This window comes from Ctenocephalides felis, unplaced genomic scaffold, assembly GCF_003426905.1.
Source record: "Ctenocephalides felis isolate EL2017-DRISC unplaced genomic scaffold, ASM342690v1 CF-g0.4_SCAFFOLD_00845, whole genome shotgun sequence".
Lineage (NCBI taxonomy): Eukaryota > Metazoa > Arthropoda > Insecta > Siphonaptera > Pulicidae > Ctenocephalides > Ctenocephalides felis.
In genome coordinates this window covers 89,922,612-89,938,342 of record NW_020536999.1, presented here as the reverse complement: position 1 = coordinate 89,938,342, position 15,731 = coordinate 89,922,612, and the positions used below count along the sequence as shown (strand labels likewise).

The window sequence follows — 15,731 nt, the reverse complement described above, 5'->3', positions numbered from 1 at the left end:
GTGCATCAGATCCAAGGATGTTGCGTAGCAACCAGCCTAGTGGTGACCAGGATATGAGGAGTATGTTAGCAAGACCGACACCAGCAGAAAGGTTAGTTATTCAATCAATTCGATACAATTCTAAAATACCAATAAATAAAATTCATGAACAATATTTTGGTTTGTAGTACTGCTGCACCAAGTGATCCTAGATCTCGTCCTCCTGAGGTAGCCAGGAATGATCCACGATTAGCTAGAGGTAAGGGGGAAAAAATTATATGATAAATTGGTCCTTAATATGGATATTTTCGAATTTCTTTGCTGCCAAAATGTTTCCAAATTGAAAAAAAAATAGAAGTAGAAATTGCTATTCTGGATATATTTAGATGTTTCATGGGTAGCACTGCATGGTGTGGAGAGGGTTGTGAGTTTAAACCCTCACTGGATACCCTGATGTCATGCAGTAGTGATATCAATTTGCACCTGAAAATATAGATCATAATTATGTTCCAAGTAGAATAGGGTTTCCAGGCAGGCACTGCTATGTGAAATGGTAGCCAGGAATGATCCACGATTAGCCTAAGCAGCACTACCCATTATTAATATTACATCCTGATATAATGCAGTAGTGATATCAATTTTCACCTGAAAATGTAGATCATAATTATGTTACAAGTAAAATAGGCTTTCCAGGCAGGCACTGCTATGTGAAATGGCAATAGGAAATCTCCCATGCTATTCTTCCCTGAATTGGAGTTTAACTCAGCTCCTGGACCAGGCCTAAGCAGCACTACCCATTATTAATATTACATCCTGATATAATGCAGTAGTGATATCAATTTTCACCTGAAAATGTAGATCATAATTATGTTCCAAGTAAAATAGGCTTTCCAGGCAGGCACTGCTATGTGAAATGGCAATAGGAAATCTCCCATGCTATTCTTCCCTGAATTGGAGTTTAACTCAGCTCCTGGACCAGGCCTAAGCAGCACTACCTATTATTAATATTACATCCTGATATAATGCAGTAGTGATATCAATTTCCACCTGAAAATATAGATCATAATTATGTTCCAAGTAAAATAGGATTTCCAGGCAGGCACTGCTATGTGAAATGGCAATGGAAAATCTCCCATGCTATTCTTCCCTGAATTGGAGTTTAACTCAGCTCCTGGACCAGCCCTAAGCAGCACTATCCATTATTAATATTACATCCTGATATAATTCAGTAGTGATATCAATTTTCACCTGAAAATGTAGATCATAATTATGTTCCAAGTAAAATAGGGTTTCCAGGCAGGCACTGCTATGTGAAATGGCAATAGGAAATCTCCCATGCTATTCTTCCCTGAATTGGAGTTTAACACAGCTCCTGGACCAGGCTTTGGCAGCACTACCCATTATTAATATTATTATTATTATATAATTGTTTATTTTAAAGGTATCATGCCAACAAGACCTCCTCCAACAAGTATGGCACCACCTAGACCAGCTCCTGCTTCAAATGCTCCAACAACTGATCAGGACAAGGTAATAATGTTTATTATTATTTATTTAAAATATTTCTATCTATTACCAGAAAAATTATGCAAACAATATTCTTAACCCTTTCCACTCGCGAAATGCGAGATTTATATGTATTTTGCCTCGGAGCGGCGGCATCCGAGTGGAAAAGGTTAATGGGCAAAAACAATGATATATCTAAATCAAAATACTTACAAAAAGCGTATTTTTGAACTTTCTACTTACCCCTTTCACAGACATGTTTTTCCAATCTGGAATGTAGAAATCAATTAATGTTTAGCAATTGCATTTTTAATAAGGGGGCTCCTCTCGAATCATTTTATCTGTCTATTATCTCTATATTTCTTTTTATCTTTCTGCAGACTGCCCTGATCATGCAGGTCCTACAATTATCTGACGAGCAAATAGCATTACTACCGCCTGATCAAAGGTCTAGTATTTTGCTCCTGAAGGAACAAATTGCACGCTCTACTCAGAGATGAAGACTTATATTGATTGAATATCTTGTATGTTTCTCTAAATAAATATAATATTTGATTATGTTCTTCTTTCCACTATTACCTATTTTGAGGCTACTTTCTAAATGCGTGGAGTCCTTTGGACAATTAAGTCCTACTTCTGGTACCTATTATAGGACTTATACCTTCTAAATCTGAAGAGTTCTTCAAAAGATTAAGTCCTACTTCTTGTAGCATAATAGATACATTTATTTGTTATTGTTTTTACATAAATGTAAATGGCTATTACCTATTTGGGGCTACTTTCTAAATCTGAAGAGTTCTTCAAAAGATTAAGTCCTACTTCTTGTGGCTATTATATGTAATAAATTTATGTTTATTTGTTTTGTTATTTTGCATAAATGCAGGTGGCTATTACCTGTTTGGGGCTACTTTCTAAATCTGAAGAGTCCTTCCAAAAATTAAGTCCTACTTCTTGTAGCTATTAGTAATAAATTTATGTTTATTTGTTTTGTTATTTTGCATAAATGCAGGTGGCTATTATCTATTTGGGGCTACTTTCTAAATCTGAAGAGTCCTTCCAAAAATTAAGTCCTACTTCTTGTAGCTATTATATGTAATAAATTTATGTTTATTTGTTTTGTTTGCATAAATGCAGGTGGCTATTACCTATTCATGGCTACTTTCTAAATTTGAAGAGTCCTTCCTAAGTCCTACTTCTTGTAGCTACTACATGTAATAGATTTATGTTTATTCGGTATTCTGGTGAAATCCTGCATTATTCTGCTGTAGACTCAATATATTTTAATAAGTATTTATATAGGCCTTTCTTAGAATATTCATTTGCCTGTTTGCAGAAAACGTTTATATTTTAATTGGTTTATTCGCCAATATTGATAAATTGAAATTCTGATATTTATGAGACCAACGAGGACACACAGATATCAAATTCCTGCACTAATATTTTTTGTTCTGATGTAAATTATCTAATTCTCACACATTCCTCATTCGAGCTGGAGTTTTAAATCAGCTCAAATATATCATCATACAGTACTCCCAATTATTATGAATCAAAATAGATTTTTTTTGTATCGCTTTTAGAGAACACCCCTACCTCACTTTGTGCCGTTTTGTGAAACTTAATTCCTGCTAATTTTCACTAACTTAAGTTTACGTTTCATTTTGAAATTGCAGATTGGCATAAAGAAACTGCAAATCTTGTGTAACTAATTTTTAAATCTGATTATCCTCCTAACTTGGCTACAATTTCAACTGTACATACAATTTTTTAATGAAGATGACAGTGATGATTCAATCGAAAAATATGAAAAACAAATTTTAACATAACGTTAAACATTATAAACAATATGTATGATAAAGATTTTTTTATCATCATGGAAGCAAAAGTGGTTTTGAAGTTTGCTTACGAATATCAATTGCAATGAGAAAATTTATTTAGTGTTGAAAGAATAAGAGTTATCCAGCAAACATTGTGCCTTCTTTCTTTGCAAAAACTGACAACATCTAAAATAGGGAAACTAATTTGAGATAAGTGATTTCTTTCCTAGAATTTTGACAACCAGTTGGATTTCTAATAATATTTTTGTTTTTTTATTAATTCCTTTCCTAAAGCTTCAAAAGCCAATTGGATTTCTAATAATATTTTTGCTTCTTATTAATTCCTTTCCTGAAGCTTCAAAAGCCAGTTGGATTTCTAACAATATTTGAAATTGCTACTTAGGAACATGCTTATATAACTCTTTGCATTCGAATAAGTCGATAATTCTAAATAAGAAAACCTATAGATGGCTCTTTATGATTGAAAGCCTCTAACGTAGCAGAATCATCAAAATTAAGAACATTTGAAATACATTGTTGCAATGAGTATTAAATAAATAAGTTAATGGCGAGTCATCAAGATCAACCTATTGATTTAAAAAAAATCTATATGATCGTAAGAAACTTTTTTCTGAAGATTATACATTTGAAAATAGGAATAAAATAAATCCAATAACTCATTTCATATATAAGTTATTTATGCTTTCCTTTGTTTAAAATTAAGTAATTGAGAGTATAGAATAGCATGAACTACTCCTGAATTCAATTTCAACCTAGGTCAACAAGATATAAAGCAGTATAATATTAAAATCCACTTGAGGTTATAAAACTTAAATAAAATTTCAAGTGAAAATTGTCTTTTATGGGCAATACTTTTTTAATAAAAAACAAGAGAGGTTGTCTGCTAGGTTACCCTCTCCAAAAAAAAAATACTATGTTAGAATGTAAGAACCAAAGACATGTCACAGAACATGCAATTCTGATGGCTGTTAAAAAAAAATTTGGTGAAATATTGTTAGCTTCTGATATTTTTTCTGAGTACGTGTTCTTAATGAAAAACTTTGCTATTTAGAACCTTACCCTGATAGAAAACTTCAATATTTAGTTCAATACTTAACCAGGAAAAAAATAAACAATAATATAATGAATAGTCCAAAAGTCTGCTCTGACAGAAAATCTAAAGGCAAAAAAAGACAACTGTTTATTGTTTTTGGGGAAAAGCTATTCTGTCCTGCCCATTGGAAATTGTCTTAAAAAGTCTCACATACATTTAGCTTTAACTGAATTCATTTTTTAACTTCCCGTAGGGTAAGTTATAGTAATCGCAAAAAAATCGAAAATGAAAATTTTTATATATCTTTACGTTTCAGAGGTTTCTGAACATTTTGGCATACCTTAGAAAAAATGGATGTATGTGTGTGTGTGTGTGTGTGTGTGTATGTATGTATGTATGTATGTGTGTGTATGTATGTGCGGATACAAATTTTCGTCGACGATTTCGGGAACACGGATCAACCGATTTGAATAATTCAAAAAACATTCGATTCGTATTGATAAGGAGACGTGCTGATTAGTTTTTGGTGAAGGCAGGTCTAGCGGTTCCAAAGATACGGGGCAAAAAGTGCCAAAAACAGTACCTCCGTTTTTAAGAGAACGGAGCGTCCGATTTGAATAATTCAAAAAACATTTTACTTGTATTGACAAGATGTAGAAGTGATCAAATTTTCATGAAGGCAGGCCTAGCGGTTTCGGAGATCTAATGAAAAAAGTAAAAAAAAATGCCATTCGGCGGTTAAAAATGATCATTAGACATATGCACATCAAATTGTCAGATATTTTATAGATATTTTTACAATAAGTATAAATTTTTTTTACATTTCTATGGGTTCCGTACCAATGCTTATGCGTTAGACGGCGGCGCGGCACCTGCGAGCTTTGACATTTCGTCTCTATGCAGTTCAAGCAGTGCGATTGCTTTGAAAAAAAGTTCAGAATTTTCAAAATATGTCAAAATGAAGAAAACATTTTTTTTTCAAAAAAAATTTTTTGTTTTCAAAAAAAAAAATTTTTCTCAAAAAAAAATTTTTTTTTCAAATAAAATTTTTTTTTTTTCAAAAAAACGGTATTTTTTTGTCAAATTTATAGTTTCTCAAAAATCTATTTTTTTCGAAGTAAAATTTTTTCAAAAATGTTAATCGTTTTTAAAAAAATAATAATTTTTGGTACGGGAAGTTCCAGCAATTTGCCTTAAGGCACGATGCCCTAATTGCCTTAAGACAGAATTCCACTTACAGCTAGTTTTTTTTTTAAATTTTAAATCTATGTTAGAAAATTTTATATAGTTTTTGAGATGTCTACTTTGTACCATTTTTGTTTTAAAAAAAAAATGGTATACTTTTATCCTGAGACCTACCTATTATCTTAATTCACTTTGCACCGATTAAATTAGCTTCATTTTTTTTTTGAACCTACAAACGACGCAAAATGAGGTATGGGTGTTCCAGAATTGATCTACTACAGCCTTTCAAGAGTTAAAACCTAGATATAATTCTGAGACTACATATCTAAATTATAATTATGCTTCTGCTTTACATTATCAATTTTTTAAGCAGTTTCTTGTATTAAAAAAAAAAAAGAAAACGAAAATAAAATCCGCAAAAACCTTAAAACACATTATAATTAAACTATTTTTTAATAAATTTGTTATAAACTGTAATTATTAAAAATGATTTTATTATGTGATTATTAAAATACGTTGAAAAAAAATGTAACTAACTACATTACCTCAAAAAAAAAACCTTGTCAATAAAATATTTACTCTCCTAGCTTTAATCTAATGGTTTTAATATATATTTTATTATTTATCTATCATTTGTCCCTTAAACCTAAATAATTTTAAAACTAACATAACTAATAAGAAGCCTTTTATTATCGGGTCAAGTTGTTTTATTATATAATGTAATTAGTCTTATCCAATGTAAAATACAAAAAAAACATGACCTGTCTTCTTACACGGTTACAAGTAAAACGGAACTTACACTAAACACTTGTCAATACCTAAATATATATATAGTAAGTAAAACATATAATTACTCTAATTCCTATAGTAATATAATATTTATAAATTATTATTATAATTAAATTTTACGTCAGTTTTGCAATCATTCAACTCCTATGTATGTATTAATCCAACGACCGGCAGAAATTAACTCCTGATTTTCGTTTCGACTATTTTCTACCCCTAACTGTTGAAACCTATAAACCAATAGAAAAATATATCATTAGATTGACTCTAGGGCTTCATTTTTAGCCTAGCCTCTTTGTTTTTGTTTTGTTTACCATGCTAAAAAGTCACTAACGACCTGACTCAATCGAGAAAACACATTTTTAGCAAGGTACGGGCCAAAACTACGACAACACCTATTAATAATTAACTAGTACAGATAAGTGCTTAAATTTTTAGGCGTTAATTTTGTTTACTGAAGATATTTAAAAGCCTATATAAAGATTTTTTTTTAGTCACCTACATGCCTGAACAAAAAATAGAAGAAATCAAAGATGCTGAAAAAAAAATTAAAGAAATGTTGTGCATTAATTTAGAAAAAGCAAGCTGAAATGGATAAAATTAATGGTGATAGATATTGAGGATGAAAAAGGAAGAATCCTCAATATCTATCTAGAACAAATAAAATGTTGCACACTTGTGGATCAAAATAATTAGATAATGGCATATTTTCTGCAGATTCATTTTAGTAATATAAAAGTTAGTAACTATTAATGATGTTAAAGCAATTTAATAAAAAAAATATATGCAGTTGGATGCAAAACTGTCCCAACACTTTAAAAATCAAATAGACTAGCACTAAATATAAAAATATTAGAGAAAGTTTATTTTTCTCAAATGATGCAAAAGTAATCAAAAACATAAAATAAGCTTATTAACTTCCCGTAGGGCAGGCAAGTTATAGTAATCGCAAAAAAATCGAAAATGAAAATTTTTATATATCTTTACGTTTCAGAGGTTAGAAAAAATGGATGTGTGTGTGTGTGCGTATGTGTATGTATGTGCGCGCGGATACAAATTTTCGTCGACGATTTCAGGAACACGGATCAACCGATTTGAATAATTCAAAAAACATTCGATTCATATTGATAAGGAGACGTGCTGATTAGTTTTTGGCGAAGGCAGTTCTAGCCGTTCCGAAGACACGGGGCAAAAAGTGCCGAAAACGGTAACTCAGTTTTTAAGAGAACGGAGCGTCCGATTTGAATAATTCAAAAAACATTTCACTTGTATTGACAAGAAGAATCGATCAAATTTTCATGAAGGTAGGTCTAGCGGTTTCGGAGATATGGAGAAAAAAGTAAAAAAATGAGCCATTTGGCGGTCAAAAATGATCATTAGACATATGCACATCAAATTATCAGATATTTTATAGAGATTTTAACAATAAGTATAAATTTTGTTAACATTCCTATGGGTTCCGTACCAATACTTATGCGTTAGACAGCGACGCGGCGCTTACGCGCTTTATATTTTGTCCCTATGCAGTTAAAGCAGTACGATTGCTTTGAAAAAAAAATTCAGATCTTCCACAATATGTCAAAATAAAGAAAACATTTTAAAAAAAAAAAAAAATTAATTTTTTTTTTCAAAAAAAAGTAATTTTTTGTCCGATTTATAGTTTCTCAAAAATCTTATTTTTTCAAAGTAATTTTTTTCAAAAATGTTAATCGTTTTTAAAAAAAATAATTTTTGTTACGGGAAGTTCCAGCAATTTGCCTTAAAGCACGATGCCTTAATTGCCTTAAGACAGAATTCCACTTACAGCTAGTTTACAATTTAATTTACATATTTTTACTTTGTTTGATATCTACTATGTAAAATATAGTAAATTAAAATTAGAATTATAGTTTTTTTCTTTAATAAGAAGTTAAAATTTCTCATAAAATAGAAAAAGTTTTGCACCTAACTGCATTATTATCACATTTTGATCACAAGTATGCAACAATATATCTTCCTCTACAAACCTAGTCATTAATATGATCTCTGTGGGTATCCACCGCCGCCTCCCATATTGTTCCCTCTGTATCCACCACCACCTCCTTGATTGCCTCCGCCATAGCTCTGGTATCCACCACCACCTCCGCCCATATTATTGCCACCTTGTCCGTAACCACCAGAGTTACCATAGGGCTGAGCTCGGTTCGAAGGAAAATTGTTACGGACTGGACCACCTCCATAACCTTGTTGGTAGTTGCCACCCATATTGTTGTTTGGTCCGTTGTTGGGACCTTGTTGCCAAGGTTGTTGGTTACCATAGCCCCCTTGGTTATTCATTGGAGGTTGATTTCCTTTAAAAAAAATATAAATTTAGATATTGATGGCAAATTCATATTAGCAATATTTATTTTTCCTTACCCCATCCACCACCTCCACCTCCTTGTGGGTTGTTCTCCCATGGACTTGGTGGCTCTCCCCAATTATCATTATCATAACCCCTGTTACCGCCCCAGTTGCCGCCACCTTGGTTTCCGCCACGGTCGTTCCAGCCTCCTTGACCACCACCGCCTCCCATATTTCCACCACGTCCACCAGAGCTGCCACGCCCACCGCCACCACCTCGTGATGGTCGATCACCTTGACGTTCCATCATGTCCTGTTTCGATACAGCCTTCTTAACATCAATAGGCTTCCCACAAACTTCGTGGTGCTTCTGTAAAACTATCTTATCAACTGTGTCATAGTCTTCAAATTCAACAAATGCAAAGCCACGTTTCTTTCCAGTATCACGTTCAGTTATAATATTCACACTATAAATCTGTCCAAACTTTTTGAAGTACTCTTGCAAGTCATTCTCCTCCATCTCAGCCCGGATGCCTCCCACAAACAGTTTTTTTGTGGTGGCGTTGGCTTCGCTCCTGTCAGCTTGTTGTCTTGGCACAGCCCTCTTGGTTTCAACAACTCGGCCATCAATTCTGTGAGGTCTGGCGTTTTGGGCATCATCAACCATACTGGAATGAGAGTAGGTGACGAAGCCAAAGCCACGTGGGCGCTTTTTGGCATCCTTCATGACTACAACGTCTACAAGTTCGCCCCATTGTTCGAAGTGGGATTTTAAGGTGTCGTCGGTGGTACGGTAGTCCAAGCCGCCGATGAAAATTTTACGGCAGTGCTCTGGCTCGTAGTTATCGCGTTTATCTTCTTGTCTAGAAAAAAATGAATAAATGATAAGGGAGAAAATTAGAGGCAGTATATAGATAATGATGCAAAACCATAATTACAATGAATGAATGAACAACAAAAGATTTACAAAGTTACAATAAAGACTTATTTTATAAGTCCAAGTGTTGAAATACAAGAAATGTGTGCAAACAGTTTTTCTGAATGTACTCTGGTAAATTGCAAGACAATAGCTTCCTGAATTATTAAATAACCATCGACCTGACTTATGTGAAGAAATAAATGCATAAATCAAAATGAGTATTCTGCAATCACTTCGAGGCAAAACTATTCATGTAATATACATCAATTCAATCTATAAAAATATACATCTTAAGGTTCTAAGACTGGATCAGAAATTCCCAAACTGTAGATTGTCAGATATCGATACGAGAAAATAAGGATTCATCAAATACAAAAAACATTGTTTAACAATTAGTTACTAGTAGCTATTTAAATTCATCAAGAGTCTCTAAACACATTTTTGATTAATAAATATTAACATTAACTAAACCAAAATCCGAAGGAGGCCTCTAGAGGAAATATAAAATATGAAATAAAAAGTCTGATCTACTTATATGACTCACAATGGAAATTAAACAAAAATATGGTCAACACGAGAAGTAATAAATAACATTTAACTTATAGGAGCTTTTAGACAATTTTTTTTTTTTTTTAATTTCAATAATTATTACAACTGCTAATTTTTTTAGACAAATTTTATTTGGTACGTGAAATATATTAATTATATATACAAGATTTACAGTTTGAAGAATAAAAATAAAACTATAGCAAATAAGATCTAAGAATGAGAAAACTGATCAATGCTTAACAACTTTGTTGTATTTATTACTTGTTTAGTAATGTTTTCAGCTAATCAAGAAAAATCTTGACAATCTTAACAAAAGATAATCACAATAAATATATAATTCAAGTCTTTATGACTAGATCAAAAATATGTATCTACAAATCTTTATACGAACATTCTAACAGTGAGAAAATAAGGATTTTGAAAGTGTTCTTGGGAAAAATGATCGAAGAAGTTACAAACAAGGTTCATAAGATTCTGAATATATTTGATATGCTAAATTTTTTATTTCTGCATTTATTTCTTCACATAAGTCAGGTCGATGGTTATTTAATAATTCAGGAAGCTCTCTTGCCTTGCAATTTACCAAGACTTTAGTAGTCTTATAAAAAATGTATCATATAAAGCAAGTCTGACGACATACAGGGTTCAGGGTAAATGACTGTATTAAAACAAACATCTAAGAACCTGTACAATGCTTTGCAAGACTTGTTTAGAATTAAATTTACAAGCCCCATGTAAAATCTACAAATGTAAAGTGATCGTCAAATACATCAAATAAATGTACATTAAGATTCATGAGTTTCTAAATATATTTTATTTGTCTAAAATCTTTTACTTATTAAAGAAAGATTGTAGCAGTCTTTCAGATAATTCAAGACCGATTCAGAGTAAATAATTCTATCAAAACAAACATCCAAGAACTCGTACAATGCTTTGCATAACTTTAGACAGCCTTTTAGTAAACCCAAAGCCCCCATAAAAATTCTACAAATGTAAAGTGATTGAGAAATATATCAAATAAATGTGAAGTCAAATATACATACGATTTCCATGAGTTTCTAAATATATTTTAAGTGTCTAAAATCTTTTACTTATTAAAGAAATACTATAGTAGTGTACCAGTAAATTCAAAATTGATGGCATACAAGAGTAAATCATTCTATCCAAAAACTCATACTAAGAGTTGCCTTGACGATTTGAGACTAGACTTGCTTAGAAAGCTTTTCAGCAAATCTGAGGCTCCCATAAAAATTCTACAAATGTGAAGTTATCGACAAGTGAAGCCAGTTATACATACAAGATTCATGAGTTTCTAAACATATCTTATGTGCCAAAAACGTTTTATTTGTTAAAGAAAGACTGTAGTAATCTTCCAGAGTATTCAAGCCTAATGGCATACAAATAATATCTAAGAATTCGTACAACACTTTAAAGGACTTGCCCAGATGAGCTTCTCAGTAAATCTTAAGCAACCAAATGAACTAATACAAAAAAAAGTGATTGAGATATATATCAAATAAATGCAATGTCAAATATACATACAAGATCCATGAGTTTCTAAATATTTTTATGTGTTTTACTTATTGAAGAAAAACTGTAGAAGTCTTTTAGAGAATTCTGATGACATAGAAGATTCAGAGTAAATCATTATCAAAACATGAAAGAACTCATACAACGCATTAAAAAACTTGTTCAGCAAAGCTTTCAGTAAATCTGAAGCTCTAATAAAAATTCTAGTAATGTAAATATATCAAGAATTAGTTTCTAAATACATTTTGTGACTAAAATCATATACTTATTTAAAAAAGACTGTAATAGTCTTCCAGAAAATTCAAGCCTGAGGACATACAAGATTCAGAAAGAATAATTCTACTAAACAAACATCTATGAATTAGTACAAAGCTTCACAAGAGCCGAACTTTCCAATAAATCTGAAGCCACCTTAAAAATACTACAAAAGGAAAGTTTTCGAGAAATATATAATATAAATGTAAAGCCAAAAGCTTCTAAACACATTTTATGTGCCAACAACGTTTTATTTGCTAAAGAATTACTGTAGTAGTTTTTCAGAGAATTCAAGTCTGATGACATACAAGATTCAGAGTAAATAATTCTATCAAAACAAACATCTATGAATTAGTACAAGCCTTCACAAGAGCCAAGCTTTTCAGTAAATCAGAAGCCCCCCTAAAAATTCTACAAAAGTAAAGAGATTAGGAAATATATCAAATACTTGTAAAGCCAAATATATGTACAAGATTCATGAGTGTCTAAACATTTTTGATATCTCTAAAACGTTTCATTTGTTAAAGAAAGACTGAAAAGTAGTGAAACTGTACACTTTAGTCTGAAGGACTAAAGTAGTCTTTCAAAAAATATAAGTCTGACATACAAAATCCAAAGTAAATGATTCTATCAAAATAAAAATCCAAAAACTCGGGACTTACAAGATTTAGAAAGTATAATTCTACTAAACAAACATCTACGAATTAGTACAACGCTTCACAAGAGCCTAGCTTTTCAGTAAATTTAAAGCCTCCCTAAAATGCTACAAATGCCAAGTGATTAAGAAATATATCGAATAAATATAAAGTCAAATATCATACAAGATTCATGACTGTCTTAACATATTTTATGTATCGAAAACGTTTTATTTATTAAAGAAAGACAGTAGTAGCCTTCTTAAGAATATAAATCTGATGACAAACAAGATTTAGAGTAAATAATTCTATCAAAAAAAGCGTCTATAAATTAGTATCTAAATTTGAATCCCCTCCCTAAAAATGCTACAAATGTAAAGTGATTAGAAAATATATCAAATACTTGTAAAGCCAAATATATTTCGTTTATTTGTTAACTAAAACTTTAACTTTGTTAAAATATTACGTTTCATTTGTTAACGAAAGACTAAAAAGTAGTAAAACTGTGTACGTTAGTGAACTTTAGTATGAAAGACTAAAATAGTCTCCCAGAAAATATAAGTCTGATGACAAACAAAATTCGGAGTAAATGATTCTATCAAAATAAACATCCAAAAACTCATGCAAGGTTTGCAAGACTTGCTTAGACAGCTTTCTAGTAAATTTGAAGTCCCCATGAAAGGTCTGAGTCAAATATACATACAAGATTCGTGTAAATAAACATTCAAGTTTCTAAACATATTATATGTACCTGAAACGTTTTATTTATTAAAGGAAGACTTTAGTTACTGTAGTAGACTTGTAGAGAAATATATCATAAAAGGAAAATCATTCGACATACAAAATTCAGCGTATATGATTATAGCATAATAATAATCAGAGTACATAATTATAGCGGTCTAAGACTTTATAAGACTTGTTTAATATCGTTTTTGCCAAATAAGGAGCCCCCATAAAAATTCCACAAAGATATCTCATTAGACAAACAAAATGGCGCCGGTGTTTTAAAGCCAACAAAGCATCTTGTCTAAAACTTAAAATACGCGAAAAAACATACAAATAACAATAAATAAATTGACTTCAACTATACGCCCTTAGAATTTACACATAAACTCCACTAATATTTTCCTGCATCCATTAAAAATCTAATTTATCCCAAATGGCGTCTACACAACAACGCCAACAAGACAAGGAAGCTTTATTGAAATATATTGCTAATACAGAATATATATACTCACTTCATTTTTCTTGTAACTACAGACACTTATAACAAACTAATTTCACTAGTTAAATTATTATAACTATTTTATTAACCCGTTTATACGTGTAAACAAATGAAACAGGTTCAACTCGGCTTACTACGCGACGGAACAAAAGTCAGCAACTTCTCGAACTACGTTCAGTGCCGGTTTGGATATGGCAACACTAATTTGACATATATGGAATGTGGTCTGTTCTGTCTGCACTTTGTAAAGGATTTAAGAAATCGTTATTTAAATCATATTTAAATATGAAGTACTTATATATTTAATTCACAAAAAAAATTAAATCACAAAATTGCTTGAACCTTTTGATACGTGTAAAGAAAACGACTTAAGCAGTGTGAAGTTGTTTATTTTGAAATTTTTTTTTTCGTTTTTATTGGAAACTAATGCATATAATTTTTAATTGATAGACTTAATTTAATAATAGCGTAATTTGATTAATTATAGTATATAATGTAGTACAATCCTAATTTTGATAAACTTTTATAATTCAATCACTTTTGTAGACAACCTACAACATTTTCAGACAAACTACAACTTCTGAAGACAATTTACAATATAAATGAGCAATATACACCATTTATAGACAATTTGCAATATTATGTGATAATCTACAACATTTTGAGATAACTTACAACATTTTTAGACAAACCTACAACACTTTCAGATAACTTTTAACAATTTCAGAAATTCTACAACCATAGATAAAAGAAGAGTAGTCTACAACCTTATTTTACAAGCTACAGGATTTTTAAACAATTTACAACATTATTGGGCAATATACACCATAAACATAATTAGAGCTCTATAACTTTTTTGAAATTTTATAATAGTATTCACTAACCATTCAACTTTATATAAATGTTGGTTTATTTAAATTTTCAAAATCGATTCAAGATTTTGGCCCAAAGTTAGAAAGGTAAAATGAGGTTTTAGCTGGTATTATTTTATTGAGTTCAATATACCCAGACAAAAAACCTAGTTTGTTATACAAAACAAAACAGCCACACATACTACTTACAAATTTTAGAGTCAAACGATTCAGAATGACTTAAAACGTTGGGAAAATATGAAATAATTAGGTCAGATTATAAACAATGACTTAAAATTAATGGCCATACACATAGATAAATAAGTATAATTTGTGAATTCTTTGTGACTGTGAATTTCTGAAATCGTTGCTGCCATTTTCGAGAAAGCGTCGACGTAGAGTCAACTTTTGGCTTATAGTCTAGTCATTATAGTGAGTTTACCTCGGAATTCGAGACACCCAGCTGTAAGTCTGTAAATACACATGTAGGTGTCAATATACAAGTATTTACAGGCTTACAGCTGGGTATCTCGAGTTCCAAGATTCTTTCCTAATTTTAGCTTAAATTACTGGACTACTATATACCCACACATACAAACATACAAACACATGCACACACACATACGCAATTGCGTTCTATGGAAAGAGAAAGGGCAAATGGGACTTCGCCCATTTAAATGATGAGTATGTTTAAGAATTATAACATTCATTATAACAAGTTAAGAATTATAACATTCTAGATCCTTCCCCCACGAAGTGATGCCTAAAGGCTGTTTTCGTGGGGACCAGAGGCAAGGGCAAAGCGGAGGTTTTAGTCGGTATTATACCAGGGCGGTATTGAGTTCGACATAGCCAGACAGAACACCAGTCTGGAATGCATAAAAGCATTTCCATCGCTATACAAAAAAAAAACACATACACAATTTTGGACAAAAAATTAATTAGAAGTGAGGATTGTGGAGTTCTAGAGCCTCCCCCATAAAGTAATGCTTAAACGGCGGTGGGGACAAGAGGCAAGAGATAAACTGAGGTTTTAGTTGGTATTATTTAGGCCAACATACCCAGACAAAAGACCTAGTTTGCAATACAATAAAACAACCCACAAATGCATTTTCAAAATA

General features: G+C 31.4%; 2 protein-coding genes across 2 annotated transcripts; one reads left to right on the top strand and one right to left on the bottom strand.

The window, feature by feature from the left end:
* Nucleotides 1-17: 17 nt before the first annotated feature.
* LOC113362949 lies at nt 18-1,985 on the top strand. The gene is made up of 4 exons (XM_026605443.1): nt 18-91; nt 168-238; nt 1,421-1,509; nt 1,866-1,985. Exons 1-4 carry the CDS (start codon nt 18-20, stop codon nt 1,983-1,985), a joined length of 354 nt encoding a protein of 117 aa, XP_026461228.1.
* A 4,268-nt stretch (nt 1,986-6,253) lies between these two features.
* On the bottom strand, nt 6,254-13,920 carry LOC113372406 (heterogeneous nuclear ribonucleoprotein 87F-like). The gene is made up of 4 exons (XM_026612731.1): nt 13,773-13,920; nt 8,722-9,509; nt 8,331-8,654; nt 6,254-6,554 (listed from the first exon to the last, which is right to left on the bottom strand). The coding sequence occupies exons 1-3, from the start codon at nt 13,775-13,777 to the stop codon at nt 8,338-8,340; spliced, it is 1,110 nt and encodes a 369-aa protein (XP_026468516.1). The 5' UTR covers nt 13,778-13,920; the 3' UTR covers nt 6,254-6,554; nt 8,331-8,337.
* Between the last annotated feature and the right edge of the window lie 1,811 nt (nt 13,921-15,731).